Below are 15,127 nucleotides of genomic sequence, written 5' to 3'. Positions count from 1 at the left end.
CTCAGGAGTTACTTAATGCCACGCCGGACCTCGCGGCCACCACCAGAGAGGCGCGGCGGTGGAGTGAAGAGGGAGCAAAAGAAGGGGCTTGCGGTTGCCCGGCGAGATAGGGCAACGAGCGAGCGTGCGAGCGGGCGAGCGGGCAAGCGAGCGATGGTGTAAGTGAAGGAGCAAGAAGCGGGCACAAGACGCGAGAACGATGGGGGGGTGGGCGGGGGGGTGGCGAGGCGGTCGGTACTCACAGCTGAGAAGGTGCCGCGGTTTTGCGTGGAGTGGCAGTGAGCCGCGAGTGGCAGCAAAGTGGCGCGACTGTCCCGGCGTGAAGAGGCGCGGGGAGGGTTCGTCCACCTCGCAGTCGCACTGGCACAGGCAGAGCCGTGCCAGCGCCTGGCCCACGAAACAAACTCCTAGCAGCAGGGAGCAGAGCGCACCGGACATCGTTCTTTATGCAGGGAACAGCGGGGACTCAACCTCCGACTGCCGAGAGTGGCGCAGGGAGGAAACTTAAAGGTTGAGGCGGCCCCCCGTTTCTGTGGCCCTGCACCTCCGGGGTACGCGAGGGGAAGATCTGAGGAAATTATGTTGGTGCTTGGCTAATGGGAAAGGTTGACTTGAATGCTTCCCGCTTATTTTTTGGTGCATGGACAATCGAGAAGAAAGGGAGTAGGGACACCATGCTGAGAGAGCAATTCGTTAGGGGACAAAGGCAAGGCGGGGGGGGGGGGGGAGGACCGGGCGCCGAGGGGTGGGAGACGAGGCTGCGAGGGATACGGCATGCTCGGGTGCTTACAATCCCCCCGTGGCCGCGGCGGCACACGTTGGCGAAAACACGGTGGGAGCGGCGCCACCCAACCTCCTTCCTCCTCCTCCTTGATCGCCACCGCACAGCGCGGTGGCGAAGTGTGGCCACGGCACGGAGATGAAGAAGGACAAACCGAGTGCGAGGAAGAAGTGTTTTGTGCGCGTGCGGCAGTCCCCAGTGGGGCCAGTGGGGACACAGATCAGAGGCTGGGCCGGGCTCAGACCCTAGTATTGTCCACCGCTCAGGCCAGTGAAAGCGAGCTCTTGACAGCCCAGGAGAATGCTTGTTTCCAAACACCTCTGTTTTGCCTCCGTGATAGATTTTCGGCCCATTGTCTCCAGGGGCAGCAGAATGCCACGGGCCGGTGGTGTGGACGGAGCAAAGTCTTCTCTCCTCACTTTTCCCAGGCCGCAACTGGGGGCCGCACCACGGAGCAACCCGAGATGCGGAGAACCTGTTGGTCTGTCAGGCGCCGCTGACAGCACGCCTCACCTGCTCTGCCAACTTCAAACTCGACAAGTGGATTTGCCGGCCTCTTTCCACGGCCTAAAAATGACACTGAGGTCCGCAAAAAAGAGAGACCCCGCGAGGGACCAAACGAGCTTGTTCAGCCAAGCAATTAACCCAAAACAATATCGCTTTAAACAGGCGACCGCATTGTGCCCGCTGCGGCGGGATGGCCAACGCCGCCTTCACCGTGTCGAAGCGAGCGATTGTGTACAATGTCAAGCGCCGGCCTTGACGCAAATGGCGAGAAGGCGGTAAATAAATGGGAAGCGTTTGATGCGGCGCAAACAATCCCCCCCCCCCTTTTTATAAGCGGACGAAATGAATGCCTTCCCCGCCCCCCCGCCCTGGGCTGTGGCGACCGTCGCGTTTCCACGATTAGGCACGGTGTTGCGAGTGACACGGCCGTGGCCACATCGGAAAAGAAAACGCAAAGAGGGAAAGAAGAAAAAACAATAAACGCGTACGCACGCCAACCGAGGCACCGATAAAAGCGAGGGAGGCATTCTATCAACATGCAGGCCTTCACCGTCCTGCAGCAACAGCACTGAGAATCGCAACGTTGACAAGTGTAACAATTGTCTCCTCGAGCTCAAAATGCAAGAACTTTCCAGAAGTTAACTGTGAGGCAACTAGACGGCTCAAAAAGCTCATAATGGCTGTCAGAGCACAGAGCTGGCACCGTGGAATCTGCACAGCGGTCCAGCCAATTATTAAATAAAGTTCTCACGTGTAGCAAATTGAGTGCGTTCAAGCTCAATTACCAATAACCAGATACAAAACATGATTATATTAATTAAGCCCAGCTTTAAAGGGGTAAAATATTAAATGTTTTTGTAGAAAATCACCACATTCGTCAACGTAACTTTTTTAAACCAAAAAAATATACATACTAAACTGACGCTTTAGCCAATGTCCCATCTTTAGAGGCTAGAGAGAACATAAAGATTGACCGACTTGCACTCTGGAGCCCTGAGAAAATTGGGACATTCTAAGACGATTTACAGATAAACATTTTGAAATTGACACATCAAAGTTGAAAATATATCAGACAACAATGGAGCAAAACCACTCTTTACTGAGCAAAATGTATTGCCATCTAGAATTAGGTGAGAGAAGCCTGCAGAAGTCTCTGAAGTGGTCATGTCTCGACTTCTGGGTAATTTTCTGACATGATGTGATGCTCTGCAGACTGATGGATTTTTTGAAGAAAGTATATATTCAATTCGTCACACAATTTGTGAAACGTGTAAATAAAAATTGGCAATGATATCCTAAAGGTATTTTTTAGTTAACCATCCTACATTTAGTGGCAATCAAATATAGCCAATCATACTATTAACATTTGTGCACCAATAATATAATATGCAAACCAGGTCTAATTAAACAAAAAACCGAAAAGCTAAAAGCAGACACACACGTCAAGAATGACAGTTCGTTATCCAAACCGTTTCGAGATGCACAGAGCTTTACACTGTGGCATATTATAAGAGCAGATTATGCTGAAATCCTCTAAAAGTTGTCCTCACAAAATGCAATAGTTTTGATCTGTTTAAAGAGAGGGAGAATTGGGGAGGCTGGGGGGGGGGGGTGTGGAAGAAAAAAAATAAGTTGGGGAACCTCTTTTCTGGGTTGCTAGGCTGAGAAGGTGGGGTGGGCCAGGCGAGAAGGACAGAAAGAGCGTGCGAGTGAGAGAGCCCAGTTGTTTCGGCCCTAATCCCCCCCAGCGCCCCCCCTCCGTTAGTAACAAATTTCAGTACAAAGCCGACCGCGGCATGGCGAGGCATACGAAGAGCGGCCCTGGGGCCCCCTCGGCGCCTCAATCACCTCCTTTGTGTGGCCAACGCGGCCCCGGCGAGCGGAGGCCACGGCGGTGCGACCGGGAGGGCCCTGCCACCCCGGGGCACGTGGGGACCGGCACCGGCCAGGGTCCCAGGCGACGAGCCGCGAAAACAGCGCAATGTTTCAGAGCTTCTCTGCACGAAATACTCTGGACAAAAAAAAACATTGCCCGTGCAATTCTTGTCTTGTGCTTTTGGTGGGTTTTTTTATTTTAAGCCATGGTTTTAGGTTGGAAATTCGTAAATCCATTCCAAGCCGGTGCTTTCTTTCCTTCCTGGCTTGCGCACAAATGTTTAAACTCAAGCTCTGAAAGTAAAAAAAAAAACACAGAATGAAACAAAATAAAAATGTAAGCTTTATTTACACAGAGTGTTATTTTAACACAGAGTTGACATTAATCGTCCACGGTGACTATTCAATAAATGTTCCAGCTGAGTTTGACGTTCAGGTTAAATTATGGCAACAAACTTTTTTCGACAGTCGAAAAGCTGCAAGTTGGGGAGGCATTAGCGGCATGCGCTGCTGGGATTTCAGCTGCCATCGCGCTAATCTGGGACACGGAGGCAGCGCGCTCAAGAGCCCTCGGGCAGTCTTGTCCCCTCCCTTCCACGGCGGAACGTTGGCGCAAGAAGGCGCACGGACGCCCACTCCTCGCCTTATCCCAAAATCATAACGGTTTTTGTGCCGGAGGGCGTTTTTCAATTGCACCTCTCAGCAATTTGGAGACATTTTTGCAGCGTGAGCTACAATACTGGGCGTAGCCCTCCGAGAAACGGCCAATCACTCCAGGGGCTGCGAGCCATTGTGTCGGGACTGAAATGCTATCAGTTCAAGTGTCCGAGAAATGCGACAAGCCTTAATCTGTGAGGCTGCAAAGGACTTTGAGGATTTGGCTCTTCGTTTCTTTTCAGTTTTTTATTATTATTTTAACTCATGGGCCGTATCTTACTCTTAACCACAATGCCTCCGATTGTGCCTCATCCGTTTATAACACTTCTACTCACCTACAGCGCTTAAGCCCTGCAGGTTTGGTACCCGTCAGTCGGTGGTGGTCTGCCCCTTGTGATTTAAGTTTTAATTCTCTTTTGGCCAGTGTCTGCTTTTGATTTTTTTTTACTGTGTTTCAGCTGCTCAGAGTGGCACTGGCACAGCAGGGTGTGGCCATTGACAGGGGCTCTCGCTGGGCCCTCACTTTGCATGCAAATTCCACGGCGTCTCGCCAGTTTATGATTAAGTTGCTCCACACCGCGGGCTGTCAGCTACACGCAGATTTTTTTTTTTTGTAATCCTTATCGTATAACTCGTAAATTTCGGTGAAAAAGAACCAAATTATGGAAGGGTGGGGAGGGGGAAAGCCACCCACCCATCACCCCCTCCCTCCGCACAATAAAAAAGGCTAATTGTCCCATGATCCTAGCGCAGATTTTCCCACCGGGAGGCTGCCAAAGCCTCCGCTTTCCAGTCCTGGTAGGAGGCCTCGTGCGCACAGCACGAAGCCCCCCGCGATTTCACACACGGGGGGGGGGGAGGGGCTGGAAGGTGGCGGGGGCATCCGCGCTGCGCCGGCGAGCAGAGTGGGTGGGCAAGATAGAGCTCTCCGCTCCGTCCGGCGGTGCCGATCGTACCCCAGTTGCTGCTGCCCCAAGTTGCCATAGGTTAATGATCGAGAGTTGGTGCGTCTTCATTCGGTCGAATTTGCCTACGATCAGATGTCCACTAAATGCGCCCCGATCTTGTCAGATCTTGCAGGTGAATCTTGGCCAGATAGTAACCGCATGGGAGACTGTCTGGGATCATGGATGTTGTATGCTTGGGCTTCGAAATGGCAATAATATGGAAAAGTACAGATATCGATTATAGAATCTGTGTCGAGCTCTAAGTGTTACCCCTCATATTCGTGGGTTTTCTCTAGGTCCTCCGGTTTCCTCGCAAGTGCCAAACACCCATTAGTGGAAATGGCCAAATATTCCAATGCAAGAGTCTCGTGAAAACGAGACTCAGCGAGTTTTTTCCTGGGTGAGTAAGGTGAAAAATAGGAGGCTGCTGTGGGGAAAGCGATAACACTCTTTAGTAAATAATTGTGTGCATACAAAATGGCGGTAAATATTTCCATTTTAATCGACACACATCCTTTTGAGAGTAAAAAGAAAAAATATTTTGAAACTGGGGATTTTGTTTAACAGCTGGTATGAAAAATAACTTTTAATCCCTTAGTCAATGGACCTTCCATACCATTTGGCATGGGCCCTCGCGCAAATAAATCTCCCCACTGCCCACCGCCCTATCTCCCACTCTGTGTTGCCCAGCACTTGGGCCTTTATGGCCTATAGGCCTCAGTGCAGTTAGACAGCCTCCACTCCATACCTACGCCACCGTTAAATGTTTTAATGGAAGGGGAAACCTTTTGGTTTAACTTCACTGAATCTCATTAGAAAACTACGGCCTCTTTAACAAATGCCATTGGGTGGCCCAATGTTACGGAACAACGTGAGGCCCAAAATATTGAATTTCAATTATGTAGAACACTTTTTGTCCACGTATTTTTTGTTAGTGCAGCCTAGTGTACAACGGATGAACGTTCGACATGTGGGAGGATAATTTGTACGAAAAACACATTACATTTCTCGTATTACCTGGCACTCCATCATCGGCAGTAACGTCTTTTTTTTGCAGCAACAAAGGAGCACTACAATTACTAAATGCCTTTTTGGTATTTTTTAAAGCCTCCTCTGAGAATGCATTTGGACAGACAATATTTCCCTGTGGAAACCTAACGTGGAATTCTGGGAAAACCACGTATTGGTAGTCGTGGAACTTTATTTTACCAGGTAACAACCCATTGAGACCGCAAGTCTCAATTTCAAGGGTTGCCTGGATCAACAAGTGACAACCAGTACAGTAATGTACAGTAAATTGTAGGGGGGGAACTGACTAAAAACCCCCGAGGCTAAAACAAAAAAATATATGCAGAAATTAGAACAAGGCGATGAGAAGGAAGAGAAACTGGCTGAGAAAACTGAGGTGACCTCTAGTGAAAAATGTGAAATGCGTGCCGAGTTCCAACTGCCCTCACCACAACCACACCAAATTTCACCAATCGCGTCGTCCACACCGCGTGTCGCTGCGATTCTGACTCACGGTCATCGTGGCTTCTTAGGAAACTTGCCAATGACGGCAGCTCTGGCCAAAGAACTGTCGTCATTCAAAAGAGAACACTATTTCAACCCTTAGAGAACTACACAGCAGTTTTACTCTTGAATGAGGTGATTCATCAATGTATAAATGCGCCGCTCTTCAGCTCTTATTTTCCAGGTCCCCCCCCCCCCAGCCTTCTCTAAAGTTGGGACAGAAACCAGAGATGGGTCGTCAGTTACCTCAATATGAACCACACTGCCTCCAAACGTTGCACATACCTGGCTCTGCTTTCCGAACCACTGCGTTAACCCAGCAGCTAGCGTTTTGACAAGGAGCCAGCCTGCAACAAATTTGATGGATGAATTCACGCAGACAGCCGACAATATCTGCAGGGCATGTTCTTCCCGAAGAGCGCAATCTGCTGTAAAGTGAATGCAAAAGGGCCAATGATGTAACTTCCGAGAGAAGACGACTCCTGTGTCAGTGTTAAAGCTTTAAACAAAAGGTTACAGAAAAGTTTCGCGGTCATGATTCATTGTGGCTGTCCCAGATCTTGATATTTTTAAGGGACCTAATAGATTTCCTTTCTTTACCGTATGCCCTTTCTTTTAACCAAGAGCTCAGCAAGCTTAATTATCTGTTACAAAAAGAGACTTGTAATAAATGCATTCACATATGCACATGTTAGTAATTTTCACAAATTCAGTTGAGCATATTTCTTTCACGTAGTTTTGTGTGGTTGTGCGCGTGTCTATATGACGAGAGACATAACACTGGGCCGACACAATGCCCTACACTCAGCAGCGATGCAAATGAAAGCGTAAGTAGTGTGATAATGTTACACGGAAATAATTAGGGCAGATCAGTGGGTGGGGGAGGCTGTGCTCGCGAGACAGCCGATGGGGGCAACTGCAAATAAATTGGTGCGGGGAGGAGCAGGGGGCTGGGGCAGAGATGAGATGGGAGGAGGAGGGTGTGGGGTAGATAGGAGTGGTGGGGGGGGGAGCGTGGGTCCGGTGTGGCGGGCGGTGGGGCCGCCGTACTCTGCCCACGAGTGCCGTGCGTGGTGGCGGTGCAGAGGGCGTCTGAATGCGGCGGCGGCGGCGGCTGCCTCATGCTTCATTGGCCATCAATGAGGAGCTCGGCAATTCCACCTCCGCGGAGAGTCGTGAACACATCCCTGGCCTCCCCCCCCCCGCCACCCAGCCCGCTCTTCCGTAGAAACAATGACAGGCCACAGCAAGAGAAGCAGGCTTAAACCGGCGCAGCCACAAAGCATCCTTTTGTGTTTGCGTGAGGATTTTTTTTTATGTTCACTCCCATCCCAAACCCCCCCACCACCAAATCCCCTCCCCGCGCCCCCTACCACCATCAAAATAAAATAGGAGAGGAGCAATTCTCTTTGCTTCTTCTTCTTTGCAGCTCTCCTTGAGCGACCTAAACCCACCCCCACCCCAACCCCTTCCCGACAGGGCGTCCCAGCGCTGCTGCTGCTGCCCAGAGTTACGGCCGCCTTAATGCCTCTTCACGCGCACGGCGACAATGCCACCGCAGTCTCCACTTTGTTCTCTATTTGATTCCGTACTGTATTTTTCTTGGCCCCGTCCGTGCCAGGGGTCACCCGCTAAGAATGGTGATGGTGGTCGGTGGGGGGTTTTGGGAGTGGTGATGGTGGTGGTGGAGGAGGAGGCGAATCGGTCTGAGGACTCCCAAAACGCCGCGCGCCCGGCCACTCGTGCTCCGATCTCCTAATTAAGCGGCGGGGTACAGAATAGACGAGCTCGCATCTCTCTCTCACCCCCCGCCCCGACCGCCCCGGTAGGCGATGTGGATCTTCACCGGCCATCGCCCACGATTGTCCCCAAGGATGAAACACTTTAACTTGTAGCTGGCCAGCCAAAGAGATGTATGTGTTCTATCCCAAGCTGACCATCTCAACAGCCGATGGGAGTGAGCGCCTATCAGCTGGATTAACAAAAAAGTCTAGAAGTGTAGAACAAGACAAAATATCACTTAGTGCCACCCTACACAACAACTCCGATTATCACGGTTGGCTATGCATACCCACAACTGTGACTGCCATGGAGTCACCCGGCTGTACTCTGCCCCCCTAAAAGGAAAAACAAAGTGGTGCTCCATTGTTTAATTGTTAACCTTTCCATGAAACATATATTCAGTCAAGGATCATATATCCCGATCCCCCTCGTGCACGGATTATGTACAACTATTAGATTTACTTCTTCATCATGGAACACTTAGAACCGTGCATCTCCAAGTTCTTGATCTCTAGTTGTGACATGTGAACATTGACATTTCTGGCAAATGTACTTTTACAAAATCACGATTTTTTATTTCCCACAATACACGATAGTGAAAAGGGGAGATTTAGCCACGCGGTATCGCCGCATAGGATGGTATGCAGGAAGCGTTTAGCGCTAGCATGAGGCAGAAATCCAGCACGCTAAGACACAAAAGTCAGAATTAGAAAATGAATAAAAATTGTTGTACAGTAAGTGCAAACCATAAATGTGGGTTGCTGTCAATTTCATAGTCACACCAGATCATGTTTAGAATTCTTACAATTCAGTGGCAATGTTACAGGCTCCAACATCCAAACCAGAGACGCATATTTGAGATCGTAAGTAGCAGGAGAAACGTTCCAAGCTGTTGCACAGAGCTCCCTTGTTATATAGTGTTGCTAAAGATGGGCTGCGCTGCACATATGCACCCAATAAACGTGCAATACAATTTGTTTGACTTTTTTCCCTGTATATGAATGTATGTCATTCAGACGTGTATTACTTGATAGATATTTTCCTGTACAGCAGGCCAATCTAAACCACTTTAATCCCCCCCCCCCCACTCTCACTCCCTTAGACCCCCTCCCCCTACTGCACGCATCCCAAACCAAAGCAGCCCCACTGCCAACCACCACCCCCTACCCCACCGACATCCACACTGTGAAAGATTAAATTCATCTCCCAGCATGCCTCCACCCTCTGGACCCCTTTCTCCTTTTCAGCCACAGCCATGCTTTCACACCCTGTTATTGCCGCTCGCTCTGTGGGCCAATTTAGACGAAAATGCCCCTTCCTGGGCGAGGGGAAATGACCGTGTAATGGCTACATCCAAAATTACGAGTGGCGGGCACAGCTGGGTGGCAGCCGGGCGGCTTGGCCGACTAATTATATGCCAGCTCTCTCCCGCGGAGATGAAATCGAGAAGAGAAAACAAGTTTTGTGTTTTTTTCCCCCTCTTTTTTTTAAAAAGAGTTTAATGGGTAACTCCTACCTGACACCACTTTCTCTGACCTCGTCACAGCCCGTGAGTCGGAAACTTTCTCCGACCCGTTCACACGGCTATGACTTAAAGGATTACACAAGACCTCCACTTTCATCCTCCAGCCCCTGCGGTCTCTCTTTCCCACAATAATCTCGCGATGGTACGATCGTCTAATATCGTGAAATGCACCATGATATGATGAGGACATTATCATATTTGTATAATAATATTCCTATACAATGTATTTGTACAGTATAGTTAATTACAATATATGTTTTATATAAGACAAAGTGACTATGTTAAAGAGCTAAACATACATGTGTCTTTAGCTGCTGTAATATAGAGGATACACAAAACGTGTGGGAGAGGCTTGTGGGAATGAACAATGGGCTCATCATTATGTAACACGTAGAGGCAGTTTGTTTGGTTTTTGCTGTAGTACCATATATACATAATGACAAAAATACATACATTAGACCAGTGGTTCTTAACTTGGGGTGCAAGCACCCCCTGGGGGTGGGGGATGCCCTTTCTGGGGGTGCGAGACATGCCACTTTTTGTTTAGAAGGTAAATCATCAAAACACAAATTGAGCACGGGCACATAAGTACGACTACTTTGTTTCATAAAAGCAATGTATTTATTAACTTATAAAAAACAGTAAAGGTTAAGGACCACTGCATTTGACACATAATCAGTTCAACTGTTTACCAACTTTATGCCAAATTGGCAAATGACTAGATTCCAGAAATCTATTGTGGATTTGACAGGTTATTTAATAGTGCAGTGTGACTTCATTTTCACAAAGACCATAGCATTGCATCTTATTTATATGCTTATATATTGTACATACATACATACATGAATAAAAAACACAGAAGAGGAATTATACACTATGAAACAAAAATTTCTGCAGCGAAATAGCATGTGATGCAAACTCCCGACATGAGGATGTAAAAGACCCTGTGGCACCATGCAAAAGGACAATTCACTGCGTGCCGGTATTATTACTCAGAATACTCAATTTTAACATGATCTGATGCTGTATATAGCATCAGATTTTTTTTAAACACTAGCGATATGGCGCGCATGTATCCATTGCAAATGCTGGTTAAGGACAATGAAGTGAATTCCCATCAATTGCATGTGACTGTTGTGACCAGTTTGAATTCGAATTTAAAACTGCAACAGATTTTGCTAGATAAAATGCATGGAGGCAGTTTCCAATTCATGTACATTTAGAGCACAATTTTACATTACAATGAAAATGCTGCTTCTTCAAGCATAGACTACACACATCACTTCAAATCTGGCCATACCTTGTTCTTGAGTTTGGACAGGCATGACGATGCTCAGTGAATCTTTACAGGGTGGTCATAGAAATTGATCCATCCCAGGAAAGTCACATGAAACATCAAATATGCATTCTGACACAATGAAATTCAATACATTTATTTAAAACCAGGAGAGAGACAGAGAACGCATTGTCACAGAAACCATCTTCTGCAAGCGAGACCTACAACAAAACGCAAGAACACAAACATGCGTGGTACAAAATCCAGCACTGAGAACAAAAACAATCAAACACTTGAGAATTTGTTGTGTTTAAAAACAGCTGCCTCGACGAGAGCCAATCGGGCATTACCGACACCGCGTGGTGCGCGCGTGGCCTCCCCGGGCCGTTCTGCGTGCGAGTGCCGTCGACAGCAGAAATTCGCTCCCTGCGGTGAGACGCGAAGAAATAAATAAGACGGTTGAACAAAACAAAAATGACGCGCTCACAATGCGGCGGGCTCGTTAGTCATTGTCTCGTGCAAGCCACGGGCTTTATAGTGGCCAGAGGTCAGCAGGGTCCCCGTTAATGGTGGTTTCAGGAGACTGCTTGAGAAGTTATCATCATTATTATCATCAAAAAATTGTGTGGATGGAAATTTGACCCCTTTAACGAGGGCCTCCCCACAGCGTGCGGGTCGTGAGTATTATTTGATCACCACGCTGGTCAGTAAGGGTTTGGGGTGAAGGTGGGGAGCATAGATGTTGGAGAATAGAAGTACAGTACAAAAATGTATTATTCGTGCACTGCCCTCTGCTGTCCATACAGCCCACGGTCTTGCCTTTAATACTAATAATTAATTGATGGTAACACATCAAAGTATATGTTCAAGCACGCTTAGCTTCTGAAATCGGGCGTATTCAGGGTGATCTGGCCATCGTCCAAAAATGCCAAACTTCAAACGAACATTGGATAGCAACAATGATCATCAGAATACGCATGCAGTTTTTTATTTAATAAAAACATCCACGTATCAAAAAAAATAAGTACAGTAACTAAATTATGTACGCATGCTCTCCCTCTCTTTTAAATAATCTCATCGGTGCTCGCCGTGGTTTGCTGCATTTTGTACCAATAATGCCCTTTCTTTAGCCAGAACATCCTCAAATTAGACTCAAGACTCTTTAGGAGGGTCCAATATTCGGATGATTAGCATTTTAAATAAATACAGTGAGTGTTTGGCATGTGGGAGTAAACCATATTAACGAGATAAAACCCATGCATATGTAACATTCGAATATTTTCTGAGGTGAATATAATAATCCAATGCCAGTATTTTCATCTCTGGGTCACCTTATAATGGGAAAACCAAATACCTGCCATGCCTTCTCGACTACACTGTATTTGTGCATTGAAGTCAGGTCTCAGCCACCTTCCTGAGAAAGCATTTATTTAAATTCGTGATAATAAAAAAAATCCACAACATAAATGTAATGCTGGTGTCTCCTTCATTGGGAAGGGTTAATTGATGGGTGAAATGTTATTACAATTAGGTGAGACCACATGAAGCCAAGTCTCCTATGCAATAATACAAATTATGGGGAAACTGTACCGTAACAGTGTATGCAGTGCTGCTTCATAGAAACTACTGCATGTGTGTATGTCTGAGCTTTCTGCAGGTACTCCGGTTACCTCACATGTGTCGTAAGACGCATTAATGCAATTGTCAAAAGCATCCTATTGTGTAGGGACCTTCCTGAAAAATGTCTTGAGACTCAAAGACGTTTATTATTCGTATTACAGTATGAGCATCCATACATAGCAACGATTAAATAGGTTTATTTCGTTTTTCAACATCATGCAAATACGCATTTTTAACAACCGTGTAAGCGAACCATCTCATGCAGCCACACTGCCCCCAAGTGGATAAATTCAATATAGCTTTCTTAATGGTCTGGTGCATACACTTGCAGTACTAAGAAAAGTATATCGTCTCCACATACCCTACAAATAAAGCATATTTTTCCCATTAGCTTATTGGCTTCATAAACCAATGCTATTTGTCTATAATATCAGTGGCAAGAGATATCTGAGCCGGTCCCGGGTTTAGTCCCGTTCACCAATCTGCATGGACCAGCATCGTGAAGTTGTATCATTGCCAAACACTCATGACCGACACGGCGTGGAAGGGATTCTTTCATCCAGAGGTCAACTGATAAATGACCGTGCACAACACTGCGTCTAACTTCAAGAGCACACGCTGGTCGTGATGTGAACTGACGAACAATTCGCGTTGACACAATTCACTCGGCTCTCCATGCGTGCGAGTTTAAAAGCCAATTTATGGATCAACTCAACCCATCATCCCATATACATACCCCCACCAGGTTGCGGGCTGGACCAATATTGTACTCCTTTCCCATTGTCAGTCCATTGTCTCCGCACGCATATAACAAAATCAATTTAGTGGCATCCCTCCGCTGCGCCGGTGTGGCACTTTGACATCTGTGAATACAAACGGCTTTATAGCTCATCGGATTCCTGCAGTGTTAAATAAATATTCTGATGAAGACCGCTTGTGTTGCGATCGAAACGTCCTGGGTTTTTTTGCTTTTCATTTCATTTAAATGTTCTATCAACGTGACTTTACCGAAGGAACGAAAGCATATAAATATTATGATTCTTGAAAACAAATAAGTGGCGTGGGGTGGTGGGGGGTATGGTGGTGGGGATTTGGTGGGGGGTATAGTGGGGGGTTTGGTGGGAGGGGTGTGGTGGGCGGTATGGTGGGGAGGTATTTGATGGGGGGTATGGTGGCAGGCGGCGTGTGGTGTGGGGTGGTATTGTGGAGGGGAGGGGTTGGTGGGGGGGATTTGGTGGGGGTATGGTGTTGGGGGGTGTGGTGAGGGGCGGAATTTTGGGGGGGGTATGGTGGGGGGGATTTTGTGGGGGATTTGGTGAGGGGGTATGGTGGGGGGGTTTGGTGGAGGGGGGGTGTGGTGGGGGGCGGTATGGTGGGGGGGTTTGGTGGGAGGGGTGTGGTGGGTGGTATGGTGGGGGGTGTGGTGGGGGGTGTGGTGGGGGGTATGGTGGGGGGTTTGGTGGGAGGGGTTTGATGGGAGGGGTATGGTGGGGGGTATGGTAATGGGGTGTGGTGGGGGGCGGTATGGTAGAAGGGTTTGGTGGGAGGAGTGTGGTGGGGGGTTTGGTGGGGGGTATGGTGAGGGGGTGTGGAGGGGGGTATGGTGGGGGGTATGGTGGGGGGGGGGTGTGCTGGGGGGGCGGTATGGTGGGAGAGGTTTGGTGGGAGGGGTGTGGTGGTGGGGTTTGGTGGGGCGTATAGTGGGGGGATTTGGTGGGAGGGGTGTGGTGGGGGGGGTATTTGGTGGGGGGTATCGTGGGGGGGTGTGGTGTGGGGCGGTATGGTGGGGGGGTTTGGTGGGGGGGATTTGGTGGGGTGGTATGGTGGGAGGGATTTGGTGGGGGGTATGGTGGGGGGGTGTGGTGGGGGGCGGTATGGAGGGGGGGTGTGGTGGAGGGTATGGGGGGGGTATGGTGGAGTGTTTGGTGGGAGGGGTGTGGTGGGGGGTATGGTGGGGGGGTTTTTGTGGGACGGGTATGGTGGGGGTATGGTGGGGGTGTGTTGGGGGGTATGGTGGGGGGGATTTGGGGGGGTTTGGTGGGAGGGGTGTGGTGGGGGGGTGTGGTGGGGGTATGGTAGGGGTGTGGTGGGGGGGGGTGTGGTGGGGGGTATGGTGTTTGGTGTGTGGGGGGTGTGGTGGGGGGTATGGTGGGGGGGCTTGGTGGGAGGGGTGTGGTGGGGGATATGGTGGGAGGTGTGGTGGGGGGGTTTGGTGGGAGGGATATGGTGGGGGGTATGGTGGGGGGTATGGTGGGGGCGTTTGGTGGGAGGGGTGTGGGGGGGGGCATGGTGGAGGGTATGGTGGGGGGTGTGGTGGGGGGTGTGGTTGGGGGGTGTGGTGGGGGGTGTGGTGGGGGGTTTGGTAGGGGGGTTTGGTGGGAGGGGTATGGTGGGGGGTGTGTTGGGGGGGTATGGTGTGGGGTATGGTGGGGGGTATGGTGGGGGCGTTTGGTGGGAGGGGTGTGGGGGGGGCATGGTGGGGGGTATGGTGGGGGGTGTGGTGGGGGGTGTGGTGGGGGGTGTGGTGGGGGGTATGGTGGGGGGTATGGTGGGGGGTATGGTGGGGGGGTTTGGTGGGAGGGGTTTGGTGGGGGGTATGGTGGGGGGTGTGGTGGGGGGTATTCGGACCGCGCCGTGTGGGCGGA

General features: G+C 49.3%; 1 protein-coding gene across 1 annotated transcript in view; it reads right to left on the bottom strand.

Annotated features, from left to right (window-relative positions):
* The window catches only part of LOC133347854 (roundabout homolog 1-like), a 167,716-nt gene extending 167,128 nt beyond the window's left edge, over positions 1–588 (bottom strand). The window contains exon 1 of the mRNA XM_061560532.1: positions 243–588. Within this exon, the coding sequence (XP_061416516.1) occupies positions 243–438 (196 nt within the window). The 5' untranslated portion in view covers positions 439–588. The remainder of the gene's footprint in view (positions 1–242) is intronic.
* Positions 589–15,127: the final 14,539 nt, after the last annotated feature.

Source organism: Lethenteron reissneri, chromosome 26 (assembly GCF_015708825.2).
Source record: "Lethenteron reissneri isolate LAM-NWPU_2019-01 chromosome 26, ASM1570882v1, whole genome shotgun sequence".
NCBI lineage: Eukaryota > Metazoa > Chordata > Hyperoartia > Petromyzontiformes > Petromyzontidae > Lethenteron > Lethenteron reissneri.
Note: the sequence above shows the minus strand (reverse complement) of the source record. Positions and strands in the feature narration are given on the sequence as shown.